This window comes from Sapajus apella, unplaced genomic scaffold, assembly GCF_009761245.1.
Source record: "Sapajus apella isolate SASKATOON/1434 unplaced genomic scaffold, GSC_monkey_1.0 scaffold10, whole genome shotgun sequence".
Classification (NCBI taxonomy): Eukaryota; Metazoa; Chordata; class Mammalia; order Primates; family Cebidae; genus Sapajus; species Sapajus apella.
The window spans coordinates 21049147-21061666 of NW_022436950.1; the positions used below are offsets into that span (position 1 = coordinate 21049147).

Sequence of the window (12520 nt, forward strand, 5' to 3'; positions counted from 1 at the left end):
CAAAAAAAAAAAAAAAAAAAAAAAAAAAAAAAAAAAAAAAAAAAGACCCCATCTCTTAAAAAAAAGAGAGATGTAGGGAGAGATTTTACCACAAAGGAGAAAGCAATGTGATAAGCAGAGAGAGATCTGAACATGCCACACTGCTGGCTCTGAAGATGGTGGGGGATGGAGGGATGGGACCATAATCCAGGGAATGTAAGAAATGCAGTTCTAGAAGCTGGAAAAGGCAAGAAAAAGACTCTCCGTTATATCCTCCAGAGAAAGCATGACCCTCCTGACACTTTGACTTTAGGTAAGTGAAACTCATTTAGAACTTGGGACTTCCAAAACTGTGAAACAGTAAACTTGTATTGTTTTAAGCCACTAAGCTTCTACCTTGTAGTAATTTGTGAACAGCAGGAGCGTATACAGGAACTGAATATAAACATCACACAGAAGTGTGTTAAGTGCACTAATATTAAGTATACCTTGATGAATTTTTACCTATGTACACATTTTGTACTATAACCAGATTAAAATACAGAATATTTGGGAGGTAGAGGCAGGCAGATAGCTTGAGCTTAGGAGTTCAAAACTAGCCTGGGCTACATGGCAAAAGCCCATCTCTACTAAAAATACAAAAATTTGTTCGGTATGATGGTGTGCACCTGTAGTCCCAGGTACTCAGGAGGCTAAGGCACAAGAATTGCTTGAACCTGGGAGGTGGATGTTGCCAAGTGAGTGAGCCAAGATCATGCCATTTCACTCCAGCCTTGGTGAAAGAGTGAGACTGTTTCAAAAAGAAAAAAATAATATTTCTACCAACTCAGGATTCCAGCATCCCCTTGTACCTTTCTCCAGTCAATGTCCTTCCCTCAGAGGTAACCACGAATCCAACTTATTGCCAGTAATTGGCTTTGTTTGCTCTTCACATAATCAGCATACAGTATGAATTCCTATGTGTCTGGCTTCTTTTGCTCAACAGTGCTTTTGAGAGTCATTCATATAGTGTATATTTAAAATAAAAAATTTTACAACAGGTAGGTATAGGGATGTATGCCAGTATCATAGCTACCTACTCGAGAGAGTAAAGTGGGAAGACTGCCCAGGAGTTCAAGGCTACAGTGTGCTATGCTCATGCCTGTGAATGGCCACTGCATGCCAGCCTGGGAACCATAATGAGACCTCATCTCTTTAGAAACAATAAATTAGCTGGGCGCGGTGGCTCAAGCCTGTAATCCCAGCACTTTGGGAGGCCGAGGTGGGTGGATCACGAGGTCAAGAGATCAAGACCATCCTGGTCAACATGGTGAAACCCCGTCTCTATTAAAACTACAAAAAATTAGCTGGGCATGGTGGCGCGTGCCTGTAATCCCAGCTACTCAGGAGGCTGAGGCAGGAGAATTGCCTGAACCCAGGAGGCGGAAGTTGCGGTGAGCCGAGATCGCGCCATTGCACTCCAGCCTGGGTAACAAGAGCGAAACTCCGTCTCAAAAAAAAAAAAAAAAAAAAAAAAGAAACAATAAATTGGCCAGCCACAGTGGCTCATGCTTGTACTCCTAGTACTATGGCAGAAGGCGGGAAGATCCTTTGAGCCCAGGAGTTGAAAGAGTAGCCTTGGCAACATGAAGACCCTGCCTCTACAAAAAATAAAATTAGCTGAGTGTGGTAGAGCAGGCATGTGGTCCCAGGTACTTGTGAAGCTGAGGTGGGAGGATCAACTGGGCCTGGGAGGAGGAGGCTGAAGTGAGCCATGCCTCTGTACTCCAACCTGGGTGAAAGAGATCCTGACTCAAAATAAATAAATAATTAAAAATTTAAAAACTAGGCTGGGTGCAATGGCTCATGCCTGTAATTCCAGCACTTTCAGAGGCCGAGGTGGGAGGATCACGAGGTCAGGAGTTCAGACCAGCCTGACAAACATGGTGAAAGCCTGTCTCTACTAAAGGTACAAAAATTAGCTGGGCATAGTGGCACGTGCCTATAATCCCAGCTACTTAGGAGGCTAAGGCAGGAGAATCACTTGAATCTGGGAGGTGGAGGTTGCAGTGAGCCGAGATCACACCACTGCACTCCAGCTTGTGTGACAGAGCGAGATTCCATCTCTGTCACCCAAGGAAAAAAACCCAAAAAGTCTGGGCGTGGTGGCTCACGCCTGTAATCCAAGCACTTTGGAGGCCAAGGCAGGCGGATCACCTGAGGTTGGGAGTTCAAGACCAGCCTGACCAACATGGTGAAACCCCGTCTTTAAAAAAAAAACCCAAAAAACTAGTGCTTGCTTAGACAGCACATATGTTAAAATTGGGACAATACAGAGAAAATTACTATGGCCCTTGTGCGAGGATATACACAAATTCATGAAGTGTTCTATGTATATATTTAAAGTTAAAAAGCCAAAAAATTATTATACACCCAACTCAGGAATATTTATTAGACTAAAAAAGTAATTCAATATGATGAGGCACATTTTAGAGCAGAGGTTGAATACTGCCGAAAACAGTCAGCAATATGGAAAAGTAACCTTGAAAAAAAATCAAATAATATGAAATTTAAAAATTGAAAGTGATTAGAAAAAAATATGAAAGATAGACAATAGAGCATAACTGATGTTGCTGAACCAAGAGGCTTGAACAAATAAAAGAGAAAAATATACAAATTAACAAAAAAAGACAAAAACAGACAAAAGTAATGTACACTTTCAGAAAAAAATTGAGGCTGGGTGCAGTGGCTCAGGCCTGTAATCCCAGTACTTTGGGAGGCTGAGGTGGGAGGATCATCTGAGGTCAGAAGTTCAAGGCCAGCCTGACCAACATGGCGAAACCCCATCTCCACTAAAAATACAAAAGAAATTAGCAGGGAGTGGTGGTACATGCCTGTAGTCCCAGCTACGAGGGAGGCTGCGGCTGGAGAATTGCTTGAACCAGGGAGGTGGAGGTTGCAGTGAGCCAAGATTGCGCCACTGCACTCCAGCCTGGGGAACAGAGTGAGACTCCATAAAAAAAAAAAAAAAAAAAAAAAAAAAAAAAAAAGATATTATGTTGTCATTCACGGCTAACATACACAGTAAGCAGAAGCTCAAGTACATATAATTGATTATGAATTTTAAAAAAGCCTGGTTACAGAAGGAGCAGGATTGAAATTTCAAAATTAAAAAAATTAAACTGGAATAATACACTTAGAATTTACCTGTGGAGTGAGATGTAGGTTTGGAGAAAAGAAATTTAGTGTTTAACCTGATTTTTCCTCTGAATGGTTTGGGTTTTTCAATAACTGTTTTATAACAATTTTTACTCAAAAGCGAACAAATATTCACACAAATTTCAAAACCTTGAAGACAGAAAATGATCGCAGGACCACAAGGAGTCAAACAATGTAAAACCTAAGTTAAAAAGCACATACTGTTTTAGAAAGTTCACTTCCAGATTCCATAATTCGCAAACATAAAGGGATAATTTCTGTTGTCAATAAAAAGTTGATTACTTCTTGTTCATCTGTTTTCACCAGGGCTCCTAAAGAAAATATAGACAAACAAAATTATTTTACAGTCAGGGTTTCCAGTTAAAATTAACTTTGCAGTGTTTATCCAGTGAGTTGTGGAACTTAAATAACATAAAACACAAACTGGGGTTTCTTAGTTAAGGGGATCAGATTCACATTCATGTTAAAAAAAAAAAAAAAAAAAAAAAAAAGAGGAAGAGGGCAGCATGGTGGCTCACACCTGTAATCCCAGAACTTTGGGATGCTGAGGCAGGTGGATAACTTGAGGTCAGGAGTTCAAGACTAGCCTGGCCAACATGGTGAAACACTGTTTCTACTAAAAACACAAAAATTAGCCAGGCATGGTGGCAGGCTCCTGTAATCCCAGCTACTCCAGAAGCTGAGGCAGGAGAATTGATTGAACCTGAGAAGTTGCAGTTAGCTGAGATCACACCACTGCACTCCAGCCTGGACAATAGACACTTACTCTCAAAAACAAACAAACAAACAAACAAAACAAAACAAAACAAAACAAAACAAAAAAATGCTTTCTGCACTAAATTGTCTTTGCACCTTTGTCGAAAATCAACTGACCACGTATGTGTGGGTCTATTTCTGGACTCTTCATTATGCTCCAATGGTTATTCCGTAAATCTTTCTTTTCCCTAATATAATACTGCTTTGACAACTACAGTTTTCTAGTAGGTCTGGAAATCAGGTAATATATGTCTTCCAACTTTGTTCTTTTAAATAAATGTTTGGCTTTCCATATTAATCTTAGGATCAGTCTATTAGAAGGCTGCCATAACAAAATACCACAGACTGGTAGGTTAAAAAATTGAAATTTATTGTCTCATGGTTTTAGTAGCTGCAAGGCTGAGATCAGGCTGTGCACGGTGGCTCATGCCTGTAATCCCAGCACTTTGGGAGGCTGAGGTAGTTGGATCACCTGAGGTCAGGAGTTCAAGACCAGCCTGGCCAACATGGTGAAACCTCATCTCCATAAAAATACAAAAATTAGCCAGGTGTGGTGATGCACACCTGTAGTCCCAGCTACTTGGGAGGCTGAGACAGGAAAATTGCTTGAACCCAGGAGGTGGAGGGTGCAGTGAGCTGAGATCACACCACTGCACTCTAGCCTGGGCAACAGAGCAAGACTTTGTCTCAAAAAAAAAAAAAAAAAAAAAAATGTCTTGAGACTAGCATGGTATAGTTCCCATAATGGCTCTCTTCCTGGCTCATAGATGGCCACCTTCTAACTATGTCCTCACATGGCAGCAAGTGAATGAGGGAGAATAAGCTCTTTGGTGTCTCTTCTTAGAAGAATCATGAGGGCCATGTCCTCATCTAAACCTAATTATCTCTCAAAGGTCTCATCTCCTGATACATGACATGAAGGGGTGGGGCTTCAAAATATGATATTTTTGGGAGGACACAATTCAGTCTGTAGCAATTAGCCTGACAATTTCTAAAAAAAAAAAAGGCTGCTGGGATTTTGTTGGAATTACTCTGATCTATAGATCAGTTTGGAGAGAACAGACAAGTTAGTAATACTGAATCACTGATACACCAATCAATGAACATGGTTTATCTCTATATTTTATTTCATTAGAAATCAGTTTTGTAGTTTTTAGTTACAGATCATGCATATATTTTTTGAGATTCATACCCACATTTTAACGTTTTGGTGCTTTTATAAATGGTGGTTTAAGAAAATTTCAGTGGGTGCAATGGCTTACAACTGTAATCCTAGCACTTTGGGAAGCAAAGGCAGTAGAATCATTTGAGCCCAGAAGTTTGAGACAAGCCTGGGCAACAAAGTGAGACCTTGTTTCTACAAAAGGATAAAAAAAACGTAGCTAGGTGTGGTGGCATGCGCCTATGGTCCTAGCCTCTTGAGGCTGAGGTGGGAGCATCTGTGTTAGCCCAGGAGTTCGAGGGTGCAGTAAGCCATGATCATGCCACTGCACTACAGAGTGGGTGACAGAGCAAGATCTTGTCTCAAAAAAAAAAAAAAAAAAAAATTCAATTTCCTATTGTTCATTGCAAATATGGAAATTTTTTTTTTTTTAAGTAGAGACAGGGTTTTGCCATGTTGGCCAGGCTGGGCTTGGACTCCTGACCTCAAGTGATTTGCTGCCTCAGCCTCCCAAAGTGCTGGAATTACAGGCATGAGCCACCTTGCCTGGTCATAACTGATTTTTTAATATGCTGACTTTGCATCCTGCAACCTTGCTAAACTTACTAACTTTAGTTTTAGTAGTTTTTTTGTAGATTCTTTGGGATTGTCTATGAAATCATATTGTCTGTGAGTAGATTTGAAGGTGCTTTATTAAACGGGAGTAGTGAGAACGAACATCTTGCCTTGCACTTGATCTTAGGAAAAAAGAACTCAGTTTTTCAACATTAACATTTTTTCATGCTCAAGTTAATGTTTCCATATACACTTACTATGGAAGATATAGGTAAATAATGTATCAGCTATTTCAGCTCTCAGATTCCTGGGTATCAAAGAACTATCTCTGGACTTATGAAATGTTAATCCATTCAAGCCCGTTTTTTGTTTTGTTTTCTTCTTCTCTCAATTTTTTTTTCTTAAAATTATAAACCACAATCAGGGAATATAATTTAAAAGTTTGGCATTAAAGGAGTAACCATTGTCTCATATAATCAACATAATTCCAGTCTAAAAAAAACATTTATATCCTTTACTCATAAATGTATCATCTAAGTAGGATGACTTTAGTTAGAGTTAAGGATATAAATGTTTTCTCAGTCAGTCTCGTTACACCTTTCTCAATTTTACTGACTCTTCCCCAAATAATCAGCTTGTCTGTCTTTATTATTAGTGTAATGCTGGCCTTGCAGAGTTGAGAAGTGTTCCCTCCTTTCTATGTTCCGGAAAACGTTTTGTAGAATTGGTTTATTTCTTATTTATTTATTTGGTAAAATTTACTAGTGAAGACATCTGAGCCTGGAGTTTTTTATGTTGGAAGGTTTTCCAACAAAAACAATGTTTTCATAGATATAAAACTATTCAGCTTACCTGTTTTTTCTTGAGTGCAATTTAGCAAATAGTCTCTTTCAAAGAATGTTTTCATTTCATCTAAGTTGTGAAATTTTTGAGTATAGAGTTGTAAGCGGTATTCCCTTACTTTCTTTCTAATGTCTAAAGAGCCTGAGATCTGAAATAGCTGATATATGATTTTCTTAAGTAAAAAGTATTTTATCCATATCCCCACAGTAATGTATTCATACATTAACTTGAGCATGAAAAAATTTAGGTGAACTGACAGATTCATACCCTGGAGTTATGGGAAAATTACAGGTTTTCAGAATGCTTAGTATATCTGACATACACATTCTTAGGGCATTCTTACTAAGCATTCTGGTATTAGAAGTAAGAAAAACAAACCAAAAAAGACAGTGGTGTGTGCCCATGCCCATGGTCCCTATTACTTGGGAGGCTGAGGCAGGAGGATCATTTGAGCCTAAAGGTTCAAGTCCAGCCTGGGCACTATAGCAAGACCCTATCTCTTTAAAAAAGAAAGAACTCCCAAATTTAAACTCTTATTCCTTTATTAATATTCTTTATATATCGAATGAAGTTCTTATTCTTTACTCTCCCTACAATCCGGCAAATGTTTCTACATATATGCTGAATTTAATCCCAAATGTTAGGTCTCAAAGCCTTATTAACAACACTTAGAAGACTGCTTGATAGGAGTCATCGTGTTCCTGATACTTAGTGAATTATTAGTGATTATTGGTTAGTGAATGAGACAACCTCAAAGACAAAAATGAATGACTGGTGTACAAAAACCTTAAGAAGCAAGACAAAACACACAACTTAAGACTACTACTGTGAGTGAGGATTTCAGGCTTGCAAAACAATTCTGATAACTTACCAATAACTCCAAGGCTGGTGAGTCGAAGATACTCAAAGGGACGTGTTTTGCTGACAGTGTGCAAAAAGGGGTACAAAAAAAGTGGGATGTGTGCTGCGAGAAACGCTGACCTGGAAGAAAAGAATAATTACATTCACAACCTAGAGTTGATTTCTAAGGATCCTCAACACTGAAATTTCTAGGTGGTTAATTCTGTAAGGCCCTAACATTGCCAGAGCAAGGAATCCTTAGGAAACAATATTACTGGTCATTAGTCTCAACAAATGGTTCTCAAATGGGGTAAATTTTGCCCCCTGGAGAACATGTGGCAATGTCTGGAGACATTTTTAATTGTCACAGCTCAGGATTATGGAGCACTATTGGCATCCAGTGGGCAGAGGCCAGAAATTCAATTAAACATCCTACAATGCATAGGACAGTCCCCTCCTGCCCTCTACTTTCCACCACAAAGATTCATCCAGTCCCAAATGTTAGTGGTACCAAAGCTGAAAACCCTAGTCTAGGTCACAATGGTTAAGAAAACACACGATTTTCCCTGCAATCAGCAGAAAGTACCTTAAAAACTGATTAACTTAAACTGTCCAGTGGTGGATTTTTTTTTTTTTTTTTTTTGACAGGGTTTCACCATGTTGGTCAGGCTGGTCTTGAACTCCTGACCTCAGGTGATCCGCCCACCTTGGCCTCCAAAGTGCTTGGATTACAGACATGAGCCACCACGCCCAGCCCCAATGGTGGATTTTAAAAAACAGATCACAAAATGCTATTAAGTGTCCAAGAGATTGTCTTAGATTATATGACTGAATAATAGCATTTACAGGTGCAGTTGAATAAACCTTACAAAGTAAGATAACAAAGCCAAGCTGCCATTATCAGGCTTACCTGCTATACTTTAATAAGCACATTCTTCTTTTATTGTTAGGTAAAACAATAAAAGAAATTGTTTTACTTAACAACAAAAGAAGAATATACAAACCATTCTGAAAACAATTCAGTCAGCCAACTAATATGGAAATCAGTCTATTATTTTACATTTTTATAGTCATACCTTGTAGAAGAGCCAACACCCAAGATTTTTAACACTCAAAGTACCCTTGTGTTTTTGTTAAATGCTTAAAAGTAATTTTCTTAATAACTCCTCTAAAGCTGTGTAAGGTCAGTGCCAAGCTGGCATTCATAGTTCATAAAGAAACTTGACAAAGAGGAAAGGTTTTAGTAAGATGTCTATTAAGTGCTTTTGGGGCCATAAGAGCCACAAAGCAGATTCCTCAACAGGATTTCCCTTTTCTTAATTTTGCAGATATGACAGGTGGCAAAAATATTTTAACTCACATGACAATTCCCATCTATTATAGAGGCCACCCAGAACGCTATGTTAAGAAGGATTCCAAAGTGAAATCTGGGTTCAGTTGGGAAAAAGTGTGGAAACAGCATTTACTAGACTCCTTTTGTATGCCATGCACTATGCCTTGCAGATGATATAATGCCAATAACGGTTAGGAAGTAAGAAGTAGCTATATGCCTGCTATCTTGCCTGTAATGTGAATACTGTTTCTTTAAAGTTCACTGGATAAAAGTAAATAAGAATCTGGAAGATACACACACGCACACAAACAAACACACACATGCACATTCTACTGTGTGCCCTTCCTTTTACTATTCAGAGAAAGTTTAGGACCATATTTGATATTTGCCTCCTCCAAGTGACTCACCCAAAGCATTTACCTGGTTTCTGGATGTGATGCTACACATTGCAGTAATGCCAGAGCATTGCAAACTCTGTTAGATTGGTGTGCTGTCAAGGTGGGTGGATTGATGGAAGGATAAATATTTACAATTTCCTAAAAAATGGAAATCAGCATCAGATGAATAAGGAATAACTAAAAATTAATTCCCATGGTAATAAAGCAAAAAAAAAAAGGTAAAGCAAATACCTCTTAATTCTGTGTGTCTTGCAAGAACTGAATCATCAAAGAGGGAACAGAAATAATGCTCATATCCTTTCATCACAAACTTACTTGGCTGAGACTAACTAGCTAAGACATTTCTACATTTGCCTCTAGGAAGATTTCTATGGCTATGCTATGGAGGCAAATGCAGTTACCTACACTTCCTCTTATATTCTCCAGCTATTCAGGCTATCACTTGAGGGATACTCAAGTTTTTATAGTTCCTCCTTTTGCTAGCATCCTGCTTTAAGTTACAGTGATGAGACTGCAGGCCAGAAAGTGTTAAGACAATCACAGTGACTCAAGGAAGTTTGAATTTGGTCAGGTAGTAACTATAGTAAGGACATGAATCAATGAGTGGGGATATGTATAAATAGCAGTGAATATATGTACTCTCTGTAAAAACTTAATGACTTAATTCCATTTACTTTCTATTTTTTGAGACAGGGTCTGTCATCTAGGCTGAATGCAATGGCATGATCATGGCTCACTGTAGCCTCCACTTCCTGAGCTCAATTGATCCTCCCATTTCAGCCTCCAAAGTAGCTGGGATTACACGGTTGCACCACCAAGCCTGGCTAATTTTTGTATTTTTTTTAGAGATGGTGTTTTGCCATGTTGCCCAGGCTCATCTCAAACTCCTGGGCTCAAGCAATCCTCCTGCCTCAGTCTGTCAAAGTGTTGGGATTACAGGCATGAGCCACTGCATCTGGCTATACTATTCCATTTACATTATTTGTAAAACATTTACATAGAAAAACATTCCCATAACAAAAATCAGTTTCTTGGCTAAATGAAGTAGAGGTGGAATGTGAATTTACTTAAAAGTTGAAAGGTTAATCTAATTAGGAATTTGGGGCAATACTTTAATGGGTAATCATGCGACTATCTAGGTATTTTGGCATTATATCATATCAATTAATTAGCCACCAATGACCATTCCAACCAAACTTCAGTTATCTATTCTTTAATGCACAAGTGTACCCATCTTTAATATTTCCTTTCCCTGGAATATATTGTACCTTGTGGTCCTTATACCTTACTTTCTACCTTCCTTCCCCTGTCATGTAGATTTATCTTGCAGTACTCCTAAAGCTGTGTTTGTCAAAGTATAGTTCTTAGATCACCTGCATCAGAATCACCTGGGGGTGATTAAAGTGCTTATTAAAATTTAAAATACAGATTATAGGGCCCACCTCAGACTGACTAAATTGAATCTCTTGGGTAAGGACCCAAGAATCTGCATTTTAACAAATACCTCAGACTTTTCTAAAAGAGGTTCTTAGGAATGCTGTTTGTTTTTTGTTTTTGTTTTTTTGTTTTTGAGATGGAGTCTTGCTCTGTTGCCAGGCTGGAGTACAGTGGCATGATCTCGGCTCACTGCAACCTCTGACTCCCTGGTTCAAGCGATTCTCATGTCTCAGCCTCCTGAGTAGCTGGGATTACAGGAACACGCCAACACGCCCGGCTAATTTTTGTATTTTTGGTAGAGGCGGCGTTTTACCATGTTGGCCAGGATGGTCTCGCTCTCCTAACCTTGAATGCTGACTCTTAAAGAATCATCCTTCTAAAGCCTTTAAATCATATGGGCAAAGGTAAAGAAATATACAAGTGTGATGAAAAAAAACTGAACTGCCAATCATGGACACGAACCCACCTGTAAAAGTGCTGCAATAGTACCAAATGAATGCCACAGCATGGGTGCAAGGTCAGGAACAGATTCTCGCTTCTTACTTAGCTCCAGCAAAGCATTTTCCCTTGTCTCAGGACTGGACAGCTCATTGATCCACTGATAGATCTTTTCTCTATCCACTTGGGCCAATGCAGTAGGCACAGGCTTCAGATGAAGACAAGAAAGTAAATGTGAGTTTATTAGAGGCAAACCAAGTCTTATCCTGCAACAGAGCTTTAGAGGAAATATATATTTCATGAATACCACAGGAGCTTTTCTAAATACATATATCTGATGTTAATCTCTCTGGCAGTTATTGATGAAAATCTAAAATGCACACATGCCCTTTGAATTCCATGTTTAGGAATTTATCCTCTAGGTATAATTAGGCTGTACTAAAGACAAACCAGGATGTTTACTGTTGCACTGTTTTAAAAGCAGAAAACTGGCCGGGTACAGTGGCTCAAGCCTGTAATCCCAGCTACTCAGGAGGCTGAGGCAGGAGAATTGCCTGAACCCAGGAGGCGGAGGTTGCGGTGAGCCGAGATCGCGCCATTGCACTCCAGCCTGGGTAACAAGAGGGAAACTCCGTCTCAAAAAAAAAAAAAAAAAAAAAAAAAAAATACAAAAATTGGCCGGGCATGGTGGCTCATGCCTGTAATCCCAGCACTTTGGGAGGCTGAGGAGGGGCAGATCACTTGAACTCAGGGAGTTCGAGACCAGCCTGGCTAACATGGTGAAACCTTGTCTCTACCAAAAATGCAAAAATTAGCTAGGTGTGGTGATGGGCGCCTGTAATCCCAGCTATTCGGGAGGCTGAGGCAGCAGAATTGCTTGAACCTGGGAGGCGGAGGTTGCAGTGCACCGATATGGTGACACTGCACTCTAGCCTTGGGGACAGAGCAAGACTGCATCTCAAAAAAACAAAACAAAACAAAAAACACCAAAAAACAAATTAGCCAGGTGTGGTAGCGTGTGCCTGTAGTCCCAGTTACTTGGGAGGCTAAGGCACTAGAATCACTTGAGCTTGGGAGGTGGAAGCTACAGTGAGCTGAGATAGCACCACTGTGCTCCAGCCTGGGCGACAGAGTAAGACCCTGTCTCGATAGATAAATAAATAGGCCGAGCGGGGTGGCTCACGCCTGTAATCCCAGCACTTTGGGAGGCTGAGGCGGGCGGATCACAAGGTCAAGAGATTGACACCATGGTGAAACCCCGTCTTCTTAAATAAAAAAAAAAAAGAAAAAAGGAACAGATAAATAAATGCAGAAAACTAACACATCTCTCTCAATAAAAGACTGATTAAATATGTATTGATGCAGCTTTATAAGGTGATACAATATAGTCCTTTAAAAAAAAAAAAAGCTAGCCGGGAGCAGTGGCTCAAGCCTGTAATCCCAGCACTTTGGGAGGCCGAGGCAGGTGGATCATGAGGTCAAGAGATCGAGACCATCCTGGTTAACACGGTGAAACCCCGTCTCTACTAAAAATATAAAACATTAGCTGGGCATGGTGGCACGTGCCTGTAATCCCAGCTA

General features: G+C 39.7%; 1 protein-coding gene, 1 long non-coding RNA gene and 1 other non-coding gene across 5 annotated transcripts in view; 2 read left to right on the plus strand and 1 right to left on the minus strand.

Moving 5' to 3' along the window:
• LOC116551783 overlaps window positions 1-3430 on the plus strand; it is a 14319-nt gene extending 10889 nt beyond the window's left edge. The window contains exons 2-3 of the long non-coding RNA XR_004269063.1: window positions 3051-3058; window positions 3340-3430. This is a non-coding gene — a long non-coding RNA (uncharacterized LOC116551783). The remainder of the gene's footprint in view (window positions 1-3050; window positions 3059-3339) is intronic.
• The window catches only part of CNOT9 (CCR4-NOT transcription complex subunit 9), a 33317-nt gene that overhangs the window by 6021 nt on the left and 14776 nt on the right, over window positions 1-12520 (minus strand). For 2 of the 3 annotated variants that reach the window (XM_032278215.1, XM_032278216.1), the window contains exons 2-5: window positions 10968-11147; window positions 9087-9202; window positions 7365-7474; window positions 3379-3488 (exon numbers count right to left, since the gene is read on the minus strand). In XM_032278215.1, the coding sequence (XP_032134106.1) occupies window positions 3379-3488; window positions 7365-7474; window positions 9087-9202; window positions 10968-11147 (516 nt within the window). The remainder of the gene's footprint in view (window positions 1-3378; window positions 3489-7364; window positions 7475-9086; window positions 9203-10967; window positions 11148-12520) is intronic. The other variant, XM_032278217.1, reaches the window with a different exon arrangement.
• On the plus strand, window positions 2251-2356 carry LOC116552115. The gene has a single exon (XR_004269231.1). It is a non-coding gene; the product is annotated as a U6 spliceosomal RNA (small nuclear RNA).